This window comes from Typopeltis vanoorti, chromosome 20, assembly GCF_054136105.1.
Source record: "Typopeltis vanoorti isolate ZY-2024b chromosome 20, IOZ_Tvanoo_1.0, whole genome shotgun sequence".
NCBI classification, from domain to species: domain Eukaryota; kingdom Metazoa; phylum Arthropoda; class Arachnida; order Uropygi; family Thelyphonidae; genus Typopeltis; species Typopeltis vanoorti.
The window spans coordinates 31,828,653-31,843,417 of NC_143568.1; the positions used below are offsets into that span (position 1 = coordinate 31,828,653).

Sequence of the window (14,765 nt, forward strand, 5' to 3'; positions counted from 1 at the left end):
TTATTTAATTAATTATATATTTTGTAATTAAAATAATTTATAATCCATGGCGATATAGATACTTTGTTTGTGAGCAATCTGATAAACATTCCATAAAACAAATAAACTAATCTCTACTCAGAAATCTTTTCATGCAAATTTCTAATTTTGCAAACAATTCAGGTTGCTTTAAGATGTTTAAAAATATGAAACATGAATTTTATAAAATTATGAAAATCCTTAACAGGTGTCATTTGTATTAAGAGTAGGATATAATGGGATAAACATGAATAATAATAAGGCATTTTAATTTTAAAATCACTGTAATTTGAGTATATAATTACAGGCATATAATGCCCAAATATTTCGTTATGCTTTATCAGTGAGATACAATATCAAAATGAATACAAGGTATTAAAAAGGACATGACATCAATTCTTCAAATATACACATTTCAAACAGAGAGAAAAATATAATTGGATACATCGCATGCAGTCAAATATATCGATTTAAAATAGCGAGGTGCAATTGAATGAAAACGTGCGTACCAAGATTTTAGACGGCTAGATAATCTTCACTTTTTGTTGATCCACCGGTACAGACTTAGCACTAGATCACGAAAAGAGCCATCACGACGTCCTTGTTATCTTGCCTTCCGTATTTGATTACAGCAATAGAGTTGAATAAACTTTAAGTGAACAAATAAATACCGAAATTACACGCGATCAACAGATAGAAAGCTGTGCTTTCAGCAAGCTAAAACGAATGATAACACTGCGGTTTAGTATATATTGCAAATGTTTGCCATTTAATTTCTTTGCGGCTAATTTTGTAAATAAAACATCAACCAACCTCCAAAATCTCAACTGTCTCTATTCTCATCATTGCTTACTAGCTTTAAGTAGTATTTTTTTTCTGAATAGAGGGCGCTTCGGAAATGATTCTTGAAATTGACGCAAGATGTCATTGTAATAGTGGTGAGGTAATTGTCACTCTATTGTAAACGAGTCTGATGTTTAAGGAAGTGTCGTGTACTTTAGTATTTCGAGTGTTGAATAAGTTTCAAGTATTCATTTTCATTTAAAATGCCTTTATTTGGTGGTATTCCTCCAGCTGCATCATCTCAAGGTGAAGGAGTCAGAAATTTTCGGAGTAGTATTAAATGTTAAGGATTTAAAGACCAGTGTATATGAAGACATAGTTCACGCTTTGTGATCGGTTAATACCATTCAATATAATTTGAGGGGAGGGGAATATATGGTATAAATTTAAAAAATATCAGTGCAGAGGTATAAGTTAATTTTATATGTTTCAAAATATATACCTTAGTTACAACACGAATTCCGTATCTTCTTAATAGTCAATATAATAATGCGAATGGTCTAAAGATATAATTCAATGGAAAATTAACATCATTCGTTCGTAGTGTTACACCACAAATAGGGTATGAAAAGTCTATACGCTGAGCCTTGCTGAGTACTTTAAATTATATTTGAATATCGAATACCTTAAGCACTTAATATTCAGTATTTGAGTATTTCATTCATTGAATAAAAATAGGAATAGTTTAATAATATAGCTTCTGAACTGTTGAACAATTGTAGCAACATATCACAATATATATTGTGATATGTTGTTACCATTATTGAAATACAAAACAACTTGTCATAAACCACAAGTGTTTGGTTAGGTTGCCATGGATTATGGGTTCAAGGTGTTCCTGAGATGAAGACCTGAGGAACACATAGATATATGAAGATAAAATGAAACATATGTTATTATTATTATTGTGTCCAGCCCCAAGTCCAAAGATTCATTGTGGGAGGGCACTCCACTCCACACAACCCACCATCTCCACTACTTAATCCTTGTTCTATACAATTTATGCATGATCCACCATCTATACACAATTCCATCTATCATTGACTAATATTTTTTTGTTCGTAAATTGTACATGTTCTCTTGATTGATTTTTCTGTATGTAGGATGGAAAAAATTGAGTTTCCAAGAAGAAAAAACCTGGCTACCTTGATATGAGATCTAAAATCATCACATGCACAATAATTTTTTAGCTAATGACGTTACCTTTAAAACATCAACAGAACACTGCCCATCCTTCTTACCCCCCCCCCCTCCCCCAATCTGGAACACAATAATTCAATTGCTATTTCTTACATCTGGGGCACCTCAGAAAAAATTTCAAATTTTAAAAGGTATAACACAGACTGCCATATAAAAAAAATATATATACAGCCATATAAAAAATTACCTACTTTTATCCACTCACTGAAAGATCCTCTCCATCTACCCCGTTCTAGGATCAAGAGCATCTCTTGCTCCAGAAAACTTTTCTATTTTAGACAGACAGGAATAATTGACAACATCCATCTGGAAGAACACAGAATCTGTTCATTACCTTCACTACAGCAGGCCATGCCATGCCATGGACATGAATCACTGGATCCCATAGGGGAAAACTTCCCTTTTATAGAGAAACACACATAAATTGGAGAGATTATTCCTAGAATCTGCCACAGCATTACAACAGTCACCAAATCTGAACAAATTTGGCTGGCTCACTTTACATAAAATATGAGAGACTGTTATTTTGAGACCTCCAGGAAGTTTCCATCACTCACCCATAGTGAGTGCCTGCAGGTACTAGTGTGCTTGCATTGCACATGCTTAGTTATACTCTTTGTGCCTGTGAAGATGCCTTAATGACCAAGGTGAAATAACATCATTTATTAGCCAATGAATTTAGTACTTGTTATCTCTAGATATGTGTTTTCTCCATTAAACTTCAACATGAATAATATTGAACATTTAAGTATCCATACCAGATTATATCTGAACATAGTAATGCAGATGTGATTTTAACAAAACTTTGTAAAGATGAGAATAATTTTCTTTGCCTACAGTTTTTTTAAATGTTCTCTTCATTTTCATGAGTTTATCATTTCAGCATTGTGATTTGTCAACAACTCCCTCTCTCTCTACTATTCCTTCTAGATCTCTAGCTTTACCAGTTATTTTCAGAAAATTTCCATCAACATAATATTCGTTCTATAATCTCTTCTCTCTTAAATGCATAGTCTTGCACTTGATAACATTGACCTGATACTCATAATTATTTTCCTGTCATAATTTACAATTATGATACTCATAATTGTAAATCATCTTACAGGATTCATATCTAAAACACTTGAAATCTAAGATTGCACCATTAGCATACAAATGGACATTACATTATCCTCCAGATCATTCCATCATCATCATCAAATTCCTGACATGTACCCTCAAGAGGTGTACAGGATATGATAATATCACACATAAAAAACTTACATCATTACTAACTTCCTATCTACAATTTTCCTCCAAATCAATCTGTTACCTATCAAGACTCCACCATTATCAAATCTTTTATTTCTGTCTTCTAAAGCACTTTTTACTGTATCAATCCACCTATATCTTGGTCTTCCTCTGGGTCTTTTTTCTGCCATCCTGGCAGAGAACATTTGTTTTGCTAATCTTTCCTCTCCCATTACCACCTGAGATTAGCTCTGCTAACACATTCCTGGATGCTAACAATGTCCCAGATCATTCCTAATATCATTAATGTAAAAGGTGAACATTAGTATATAATAAATTTAGTTTAATCCTTTATCCAAGTGTGAGCAAGCGAAGTTTGCACCTGAAAATATCTTCAGGACAGGAGTAAGGTAGTACAAACTTTGTTTGCTCACACTTGGATAAAGGATTAAACTAAATTTATTATAGTCTAACCAAGTGAAAAATAAACTTTTAACGTGAACATTGGTAGTTTTTAGGGTGCCCTGTGATACACCAGTGGTCACTTTCATTTTATAGGCACAGTCCCTCCTTATATATGTTCTGATTCCTGTCAGTCTCCTATCCATGTGTGATTATGTGGGAGGTAATACACATATCACCACTTATAATTGTATTCCAGTTATAAATGCAATGTGTGTATGTCTGAAGAAGTTGAAAAGCGTTATTCCAAGACGACAGTTTTTTTTTTCTTTCTATTATGCATCTAATCTAAGCAGCATAAAAAAGATCAAGACAAATCAAGATAATGATCGATGATTATTATTAATTTTTTGAAAAATGAATTAAAGTTGAGGTTTGAAGAGCTTTTTTAAGTTACAGTTACTTCATTGGAGAATAGCATGTAGTTTCATATTTAAACAATCCTAAATATTCTTGAGATCTTGTTTTATTGCAGAATTACTGAAATGAGAAAGACAGTGTAGAATATCATCATCAAAATTATGGATCACTTTGAAATCACTGATAGATATATATTCAGGAAAAAAAAAGGAATTTGTGTTAGCAGAGAAGTGATTAGAAGTTGTATACCTTATAGTGGTGAATGATTAAGCAAAATTCAGAGGTTGGTAAAAGATGTAAATTGAAGTTGATAAAGATATGTCCAGAAGGTACAAACAAGATGCTGGTGACTGGGTATGGGCAGTATAGCCCCAACAGTGCAAATGCTGTTACCTTAATGAAAATAATGAAAACCACAACTTGGAATGTAAGGAGCATTGCACACAAAGAAGAGGAACCTGGTGAACAACTAAACCAAGCCAAGCCAATGTAAAGAGATATATATATAGTAACCAAAAGAAAGAGAAAAACAAAAGGGTACCAAAGAAGCAAATAACTATATACAAATCTATAGTAGAGTAAAAAAAAAAGAAGAAGAAAGAGCAAAGGCAGGTATAATGATACATAATCTGTGAAGAACAGTATTGTATATTCATGTGTTAAGGCTTAAGTGCTAGAAAGACATCATGTTGGAGGTTTAATGAAGTATTGACAGCACTAAGTAAGAATTAAAAACTAATTTTAAGACATCTTCAGGGAGTACAAATAACACTTGTGACACAAACACACACAAAGACAGCACATATGGGTGCTGTCTTTTTAATGAAACATATAGGTGACTCCAAAGTCCTATCTAGGTGTGCACCCTCTATGGGCATTTGTAGGCTGCCTAGGATGTAAAATGGGACCAATGATAATTATTGTTTTCCAAATTTTGGGAAGTTTTATCCATCTGTATATGTTTAAATTAGGTTGATTTCTGAGTGCCACTGCAGATTCTTTCCATTTTAAATTTACTATGGTGGAGCAGGTGTTTTTCTTCCAGAAGATCCTGTGAGTTGTATCCAGTACATGGTCTGCGAGGTCAGGTTGACCATAATCATTTTGGCCTTGTTTTTTTTTTTTTTTAAGTAAGTTTTTTAAAAAAACTTACTTAAAAGAGTAGTATCTTCCTGGTCGCCAGACATTACAAAAAAACTGAAACCTTTTGGTTCTTCCCCCCCCCCCCTCCGGATATATGGTTTACCTGCTTTCACAAACCTATTTTGTCCTTAAGACCTATAGTGGATGCCATTGATGCTCCATGCTACAAATTGACAAAACAACTGACAAATTCACCACCTTCTATATAAAGAAAAACTCTACTTATTTTAAAACCTTGATTGAAAATCTAACTTTAAATAATACAGATATATTGGAAAGCTTTGACATCACCTCAGTGTTTACCAATATTGACTTAAATGACACCTTAACACTCTTAAAAAATTTCCTTCTGATATCTTAGATCTCTTTTCCTTTGCCATCAATTCTAGTTATTGTTCTTAGAAGAATGAAATTTACAGAGGGAACCACTATTGGTTCCACCTCTCATACCCCTCTTGCCAATTTTTACATGGAAAATTTTGAAAAACGAGCCATACTCAGCCTCTTTCAAACCTGTCTGGCTATGATACCTAGATGATGTGTTCTCTATTTGGCCTCATGGCCCAGACACATTAGACTCCTTCCTCAGTCACCTCAGTAGTCTACATCCAAGAATCCAGTTTATGATGGGAAAAGAAAATAACAATAGTTTACCCTTCTTAGACCCCTTAGTAACATGTCTTCCGAATGGTAACCTCTCCTGCACTATATAGAAAACCCATTCGCACAAGCAGATACATTCACAAACTTTCCCACGATCACCACCCCTCTCAACAATAGGGCATCATTATAACTGTAACCAATAGAGCCTATAATCATTGTTCCAGTGAAACCTCTCTTTCAACTGAACTCAATCATATACACACAACCTTCCTATCCAATGGCTACAGTGATTACAGAATTAAAAAAAATAATCAGTTCCTCCCCCATTCCTTGACCATCGCTTCAAAAGGATTTCAGAAATGCCATCACCATCCCTTACATCCATGGCACATTGGAAAAAAATAGCTGGGTCTTTAAATAAAAACTACAACCTCTACACAGCTTTTAAGCCTCACCAAAAACTTACCCTTATCCGTTCTACCATCAGCTCCCTCCTCTCTCAGTGACTAGAGTATATAAAATACCCTGTTCTACATCGGGAAATTAATTATTCTTACCACAGTTGTAGTCTCTGTAATAAATCCAAGTGAAAGCTATTCTTAGTGTGAAAAAATGTCATTTCTTTTTTTCTTCTTTTTTTCAGTGTATTTATTCCCAGTAAATAGTTTTATTATTTGCTGTTTTAAGGATACTTGTGACATAAGACTGAATGATATATGCACGTAAACACAAGAACGATATTTAATTAACCAAATATTTCGGTCTGGAAATAGCAGACCATCCTCAGTGGTATATTTGATTAATATTTGGTTAATTAAATATCTTTCTTGTGTTTACATGCATATATCATTCAGTTTTATTATAATTTTTCTAGATTTTTTTTTCCATCACATTTTTAGCACTTTTACATTTTACATATTTCACATTTTTAGCACTGTTGTCTATTCTATAAATAATTTTCATGTACTCGATATCAAAAGCATGTATGAGATGATTATTTCTAGTTGGGCTAATAAAAGTGTTAATTATCTCATAATATGAATAGCAAGAGAAACTAATCTTTTTCTGAAAGTAATATCTTTATGTCAGTGATCTTATGATGTCTAATTTATTGTATTCTTTATGTTTTAATGTGTTTTCCATAAAATTCCAGCTAAAAATTTGTCTTTATGTTCAGTATAATTAATAGATTAGGAATTTAAGGTGTAAAGCTTGACCAGTTTCAGACATTTGCATGCAAATTTCTTATCACTGAGTTGAATTGCTCCTTTTTTCTGTAATTAAATGTTGTTTGTTTGTTTTGGTGCAAATATAAATTTCTATTTTTATAGATAACCGACCAGAACTATACGAAGAAGTGAGATTGTATCGAACAGCAAGAGAAAGAGAAAAGTAAGATATTTGCAGTTCATAAGATTACAAAGAAATTTTCATTATTTTCTTATTTGTTTTAATAAAATTGTGCTTGTAGATTTACCCAGTTTGTTTAAGATGAAACATGAAATTGTAATGTGATTTTTAAAATTTTATTTTTATTTATTTTTTACACAACTCACATATAATACAAACACAAAGTAACAAAACAACCATCACAAACAAGAGCACAATAAAAACAAGCTTACAACCAAGTCACTTAATAAAACTCCACATAAGAAAATCATGAAAAGCAAACAACTAATCAAATAGCCCATTAAAATTTTTAAAAAATTATCTGCATAACAGTTTCTCTTCTTCTTCTTCTGTGTGGCGAAATATAATGCTTCCCAATCTTCCACTCAGTGGCATACCAGTTGCCATGATGTACTTCTAGTGACATTTGAATTGTACAGCCCACCATATCGCGTGATTTTATTTACGCAGTAATGATTTTACCTTAACTGTTGCTACTTTATTGTAGTTCATGGTGAGGAATGAATAAATTTCCAAAACTTATTTCAGAAACTCCAGAAAACTGCTTTTATTTATATTTCATTTAAAACATGAATAACCACTTCATGCAAAAAAATAAATAAATAAAATAGTAATAATAATAATAAAAATATATACATATATTAATGAAATATTAGCATACTTCATGAAGATTACAAACAAACACACAATATATCCTAATATGACATGCTTTGATTCCATTCACATAATGCCAAGTACATTATGTGAATGGAATGAAATGAAATTCTTGTTACTTTACTTTATCTGAGATTTTAGTAAAAACTGGACATACTTGTTGTTTCCTGGTCTGTATCCCTCGACTCATGTTCACCTTTAGAAATATAACAAAACAAGCCACTCGTGCCAAATTTTTACTGGAGCAAGAAAATTGCAGCCTAACCTGGAACCACTACAGTATTCTGAAACAGGATCCCATTTGGAAAAACTGATCTTCCTAATAAAGATCTGATCACGTCAGTAGCGTAGCTAGAGCTGTTGCCGCCTCGAGCAGTCCCTGAGTTTGCCGCCCCTCTCAATACACATCAAAAATATTACAAAAAGTCAAAACGACGTATAGGGAAATAAATTAAAACACTATGTTTAGTTTTGAAGTAAAACTTTAATTTCAACATTTAAAAATGTTAATTTTCTTGTTAGCAAAATCGTCGATGACATTGGCAAAGTCTATTTCATAGTAATGTAGGTAATTCTAAAACTCCTTTTACAACTAGCAATACTTACAGAAGAAAATTTGAAGAAAATTCGCAGTAATATTACAATATTTGGAACTGAGTTCTCGAGACTGTATTTTAGAATTAACTGCAAAAGTTCAAAAAGGTTCAAAGTGCTGCTCGGGGTGGACCGCACCCCCCTAGCTATGTCACTGGATCACGTATATCATAAATTAGCTTGAAGAATTAATCGCTTTTTACTTCACATCAAGTAATTCCATACCTGTGTAAATATATGTCTATTTGTTGGCTGTGCCATTGTAAAATATTCTAATATTCTATCATCAACTTGCTATCAACCGTGCCTTTTATTCCTTATACACGTGCACTTTAGGCCTAACGTATTTCTTCTACTTTACTCAAATAAAACTGTAATCTGCTTAATATAGACCTCGCTGTTAATCCTTTACAATCTTTATGTCAGCACTGCTAGTGAATGACCTTTGTTATTAGTCCATCCATGATAAACAGGTTACCAACTCTCAAACTATGCAATTTAGAAAAAATTATTTGTTAATGACTTGCCATTCTAAATTATATATATAGCTTGAGAATTTAAGTGTGGAATATATGCAAGATCAAATTTAGCATACACAATCCTTTATAGCTAGTTGTGGCAATTCTTAATTAAACAGGCTTGCAGGTTTGCTAATTTTTTGGAGACAGTGCATTGGCAAATAGATCAGGCAAGATAGTTACACAAACAAAACATTTTATTTTAACCTAGTAAGATAGTACAATGCACAAACAAATGGGAGAGATTATCTCTCTAAGCCTTTTTTCATGCACAGTAGGCAACATATACAACTGAACATTACACACAACACTTAGTTAACCCTGTCACAGTAATACTTAGTTATCTAAATTGGACGTGTAGCTGCTTCTTATGTTAGACTTAGCTAAACATCGTTCACTACATACATAGGTCTTCGTCTTCCCTTTCATTACCATAACCTATTAACTAACTAAATACTAACCATTTCTTGTAAGCACAAATCACAGTTGTAAGCCTTCAAGACATTAACAAAATTGTGCTTACTTACATTGACTTTTACAAACACAGTTCAAGCAACTTGGACAAACCTTAGCTAGTTTAGCTTGACGTTGCGTCTTCTTCATGGGTACTGGCTGCTAGCTGGATGATCATGGCGGTTATGCTGTAGAAGTTTTTCCGAAAAGCTTAGGTTGATTTTCCATCGGGGAAACTGGAATGGAACTGCCAAAGTCACCGCGATTTATAGCGGGTAACTACGCTCTTGTAATACGTCTCACATCCACAGGAAATACATCAAAATAATGGCCTCTCCTCTTCCCCCTGCACCTGAGGTCACATACCTGGAACCAAATCTGGAAATGGAAAAAAAAAAAACAAGATCCTAGAGAGAGAGAGAGAGTGTGTGTGTTTTTAGCCCCCTTTTATATCGTTGCTACTTCTTTGTTGCCAAGATGTAGTTTCCAGGATTACCCGCGAGCACGATGATGTCACTTCAGCTCCCTCTGTTCTTGGGGGCATATTTCTATATTCATGTGACCTTGCAAACTTTTGTTCTTACTTCGTCATTGCTATAATCTGGATTAATCCCTTACTTTTCATTTTACATATACAGTAGTATCTCGCTAATCCGAACTGTGGTTTGAAAGAAAAAAAGTTTTATTTATTACGTATTATTATTTTATGTGCTATTATTTTTATTTAATAATTATTATTTTAACTATTATTATTTTATTATTTATTTTATTATTATTACAGTACAGTATATATTTTTTTCACACTGTCGATTGTATGGTTACACTGTAGGCCTATTTTGATTTATTGCGTGTTCACGTTTGCTTTTTTATACTGTACGGTACGTACTGTATTGTCGGTATGAATCACCTCTGTCGAGCATCATGGAAAAAACTGTAGCCTTCTAGAATTTACAAAGATAACTACGGTGATACACAAAAAATGGAAATTCAAAACTGGCATAATTTGGTTAAAAATATAAATCCAAATGTTGAAATTTCACAAACAGATGTTACGGAATGGATTACAGGCAGAACCGAAAGTGAATTCGAAATCAAATTAAATGCTTAAATTATAAATATGACACTACAGAATGAATTAGCAGATGATGATGACGATAAAGAATTCGAAGAAAAAAAAAAGTTAAACATGAAGAAGCAGTTGACTGTTTTAATGTGTATAGAATGGGCTAAGCAGAATGATACGCCATTCCACAAAATTTTATTGCTAATGCAGCTCCGAGAAGAAGCATTCGAAAAAAAGTTTAGCTTCCAAGAAGCAAAAGAAAATCAGTGACTTTTTTTACAAAGAAATAAAAAAAAAAAACTTTTTTGTGTTATTTTGTGAAACTTTTTTTGTGTGTTGTGTACAAGAAAGTGATATTTTTTATGCAAATTAAGTTATGTACTGAACTATGCAATTTTATTAAATCAGAATCCTCAACCAGGTACATATAAACAAAATTTTTTACTAAAATAAACTTGTGCACTGTATTATTTTGTAAGTTTTATATTACAGTACAGTAGCATTTTTTCTATCAGTTAATTCATTTATTTACAGAATTAAATTGATGTATCATTAGAATCTGATTATTTTTGTCTTAAACGCTAGTTATTGTTGCCTCTTGGGGGAAAATTTGCTAATCTGAACGAGCGCGATTTTTATTTGTTCGGATTAGCGAGATACCACTGTACTTAAATATACATTCAATTATGCATTTTAACAGTAGAAGTATAACATTTATTTTAACACATTATAATTTCTAATTTCTATATGTTCGGAAATCTCTGTAAAATCAATCTCGAAAATTTAATCAATAAAATTTCTCGTGAGAGATTTTACACCTGTATGGTTGTTTGCCAAAAATACACAAGCAGGATACCTACCTTCTCATGAATGGTATCAATTCTCCAACTGGATGTTGTCAAAATTTGTTTGCTCCTTTGAGTCTCACATCAGCCATTCCTCTTTAATTAGGTAAAATGCTACATTTTGTCATAATACGCAGCTTTGTCTGAAAGACTTCCTAACCAGTTTGGATTCCTGCTCTAGTGTGCCTGCATGTCATCATTGTGAAGTTTTTGATATATACTCTCAAGGGATCTGTTACTACATGATAAATTTACATTATTACTAACTTCCTTTCAAATTAGTGTGCCAATGTCACCGCGATTTATAGCGGGTAACTACGCTCTCGTAACACGTCTCACATCCACAGGAAATACATTGAAATGATGGCCTCTCCTCTTCCCCCCACACCTGAGGTCACATACCTGGAACCAAATCTGGAAATGGAAAAAAAAACATTGTTACTAATGTTAATTAACATTTCTAACAGACGCTACCTAGATCTCTCATCTTCCTCTGGTCTTTTCCTGCCATGCTGGCATCAAACACTTGTTTTGCCAGCCTTTTCTCTCCCATTCTGTTTAAGGTACCATACCATCTAATATTAGTTCTGCTCATGCATTCCTGAATGCTAACAATGTTAAGTTCCTTCCTAATATCTTAATTTTTAATATGATCTTTCTATTGTGAGGAATCTATATACACTCCAGTAATTCTTCTCACTCTCATATCTGTGGTTTCTATTCTTTGATCAACTGTTTTATTTCTAACCTGGTTCTCAGATCCATAAGTTGAGACTTGTCTGAATATCTTCCTATATATAGCTAATTTAGTATTTTGACTAATTTCTCTCTTATTCTATATAAATGTATTCAGTTGACTCTCTGCCATCCCAGTTTTGTTTATTCTCTTATTTATTTCCATATTTAATTTGCCTTCACTAAAAATTGTGCCTAAATAATTGAAATGTTCTACTTTTTCTATAGGTTTTTCTTTATCACTGCCTGTTTTCATATTCTTTCTTTTTGTTGCTGATTTTCGTGCCAAATTTGTTTTGACATAAAATAATTTTTTGCAAAGCAAAGAGCTGAGATTAGTATCTCCAATTTTGATATTACATATTTGATCTATATAAATGATAAATAACAGTAGAAATAATGTCTGCCCTTGTCTGATCTTGCATCAAAATATCTTGTAAATACTTCATTTCTAACTGCTGACTTACAACTTAAATACAGATTAAATATTGTTCGACATAATATCTTGTTTACATCATATTATTATAGTGTTTTGAACATCTTTTCTCTTGGCACCTTTTCATGTGCCTTTTCTCAATCTACAGAACCTAAATGCAAATCCTTGCTTTATTCAACTGATTTTTCAGTTGAATATAGCAAGGATTTGCCTTAGTTTGTCTTATTTGTCATAGTTTTATTTCATTATTTAATTATTTTACTTGTTTATCTTTGTTTATTTTTGTTTATCTTCTCAAATAAGCTTGCATGATTCCATGTAAGAATCTCACTCAATATCACACTTGCTAGAGAAATTTCTCTGTAGTTCTCACATTGTTTTATTTCCCCTTTTTATAAATGGATATGAGAGTTCTACTTTAATTATCTGGAGTTCAGCCTTTTTACCATGCGTTTTAAATTATGCATTGCAGCCACTCTGCTTTCATCCTGCCATTTTTGAGCATTTCTGGTCAGATGTCATCTACTCCAGCTGCATTTCAGATTTCTTATGGCATTTTCTACCTTTGGTATTTGGGACTACTCATTGACTGCATTCCTCTTGAATATTTTTTACCTGTTCTGTCACTACTTGACCTTTAATGATATTTTAAAGTAATTACTTCACATATGGAAATTTTTCATCTTCATTTTTGATCATCATTGTCTTATTTCTTTTATATTACTCCATTTCTCATCATCAGATTCCTAATAAGTATCCTCAGGAGGTTTATAAGATATTATGATAGTACTCCATGAAAAGTTTATATCATTACTTTCCTATCACCAATTTTTCTCCAAATTAATCTGTTATCTATCAGAACAATTATTTTCATATCTTATATTTCAGTCTTCTAAGGCACATCTTGCTGAAGTTTCTAATCTTTGGAAAGGGATGCACTTCCCAAGAATTCCAGAAAAAAATTTATTGATTTAATCTTTGCAGTTTCTCTTAAATAATGAATTGTATATTTTAGTATATAAGAAAAAAGTAAAATTTAATTAGTATGAGATATTAAAATATAAGACACTCCAAGTTTGATGACTGTAAAAAAAAATAATAAAAAAAAAGCATAAAAATAATATAGATAGATAATAACATTATGCTTGTTGAAAAACACTGAGTTTCAGGTAACATAAATTCGAAGTACTACGTACTAATGCTGGGGAAAACAGCAATTCCAACATTTACATTTATTGTTAAAACAGAACTTTAAAAAACATCATCATCATCATCAAATTCCTGCCATGTACCCTCAAGGGGTGTAAAGGATATGATAGTACTACATGAAAAATTTACATCATTACTAACTCCTCTGTACAATTTTCCTCCAGATCAGTCTGTTACTTGTCAAGACTCCAATATTATTAGATCTTATATTTCTGTCATCTAAGGTACTTTGTACCGTATCAGTCCACCTATATCTTGGTCTTCCTCTGGATCGTTTTCCTGCCAACCTGGCAGAGAACACTTGTTTTGCCAATCTTTCCTCGCCCATTCTGTTTAAGTGACCGCCTGAGATTAGCTCTGCTAACGCATTCCTGGATGCTGACAATGTCAAGTTCTTTCCTAATATCCATGTTTTCAATATGATATTGCCATTGATGCCATCTGTTCACGCCTCTAATCTTTCTCTGGATTCTCATATCTGTGGTCTAGTCTTTGGTTAAGTGTTTTACTTCTGACCCAGCTCTCAGATTCATAAGTTAAAACTGGTTTGAACACTGTCATATATACAACTAATTTAGTGTTCGGAGTAATTTCTCTCTTATTCCATATGAATTTATTCAATTGACTTCCTACTATACCAGCTTTATTGATTCTGTTGTTTATTTCCATATTTAATTTACCATCTTCACTAAAAATCATGTCTAAGTAGCTGAAATGTATTACTTGTTCCACAGGTTCTCCGTTCACAATGCAGTTGATATTTTCAACGATTCTGTCTATTTTCATTGTCTTTGTCTTTTTATTGCTGACCTTCATACCATATCGGTATGACTTACTGTGTAATGTCTCGTTTGTAAAATTTCAAAATTGCATGACACACAATCCCTTAACTGCAGAATGTCACAGCACAACTAACTGGAAATATGGATAATCCTTAGTTTTTGAATTAATCCATTTTTAGAAGGGAATCAACGGTCTGTTTTTTAACA

At 32.6% G+C, this 14,765-nt stretch overlaps 1 protein-coding gene across 1 annotated transcript in view; it reads left to right on the top strand.

Moving 5' to 3' along the window:
* Positions 1 to 967: 967 nt before the first annotated feature.
* The window catches only part of Vps28 (vacuolar protein sorting 28), a 114,388-nt gene continuing 100,590 nt past the window's right edge, over positions 968 to 14,765 (top strand). The window contains exons 1-2 of the mRNA XM_090410731.1: positions 968 to 1,107; positions 7,191 to 7,251. Of these exons, the coding sequence (XP_090266857.1) occupies positions 1,065 to 1,107; positions 7,191 to 7,251 (104 nt within the window). The 5' untranslated portion in view covers positions 968 to 1,064. The remainder of the gene's footprint in view (positions 1,108 to 7,190; positions 7,252 to 14,765) is intronic.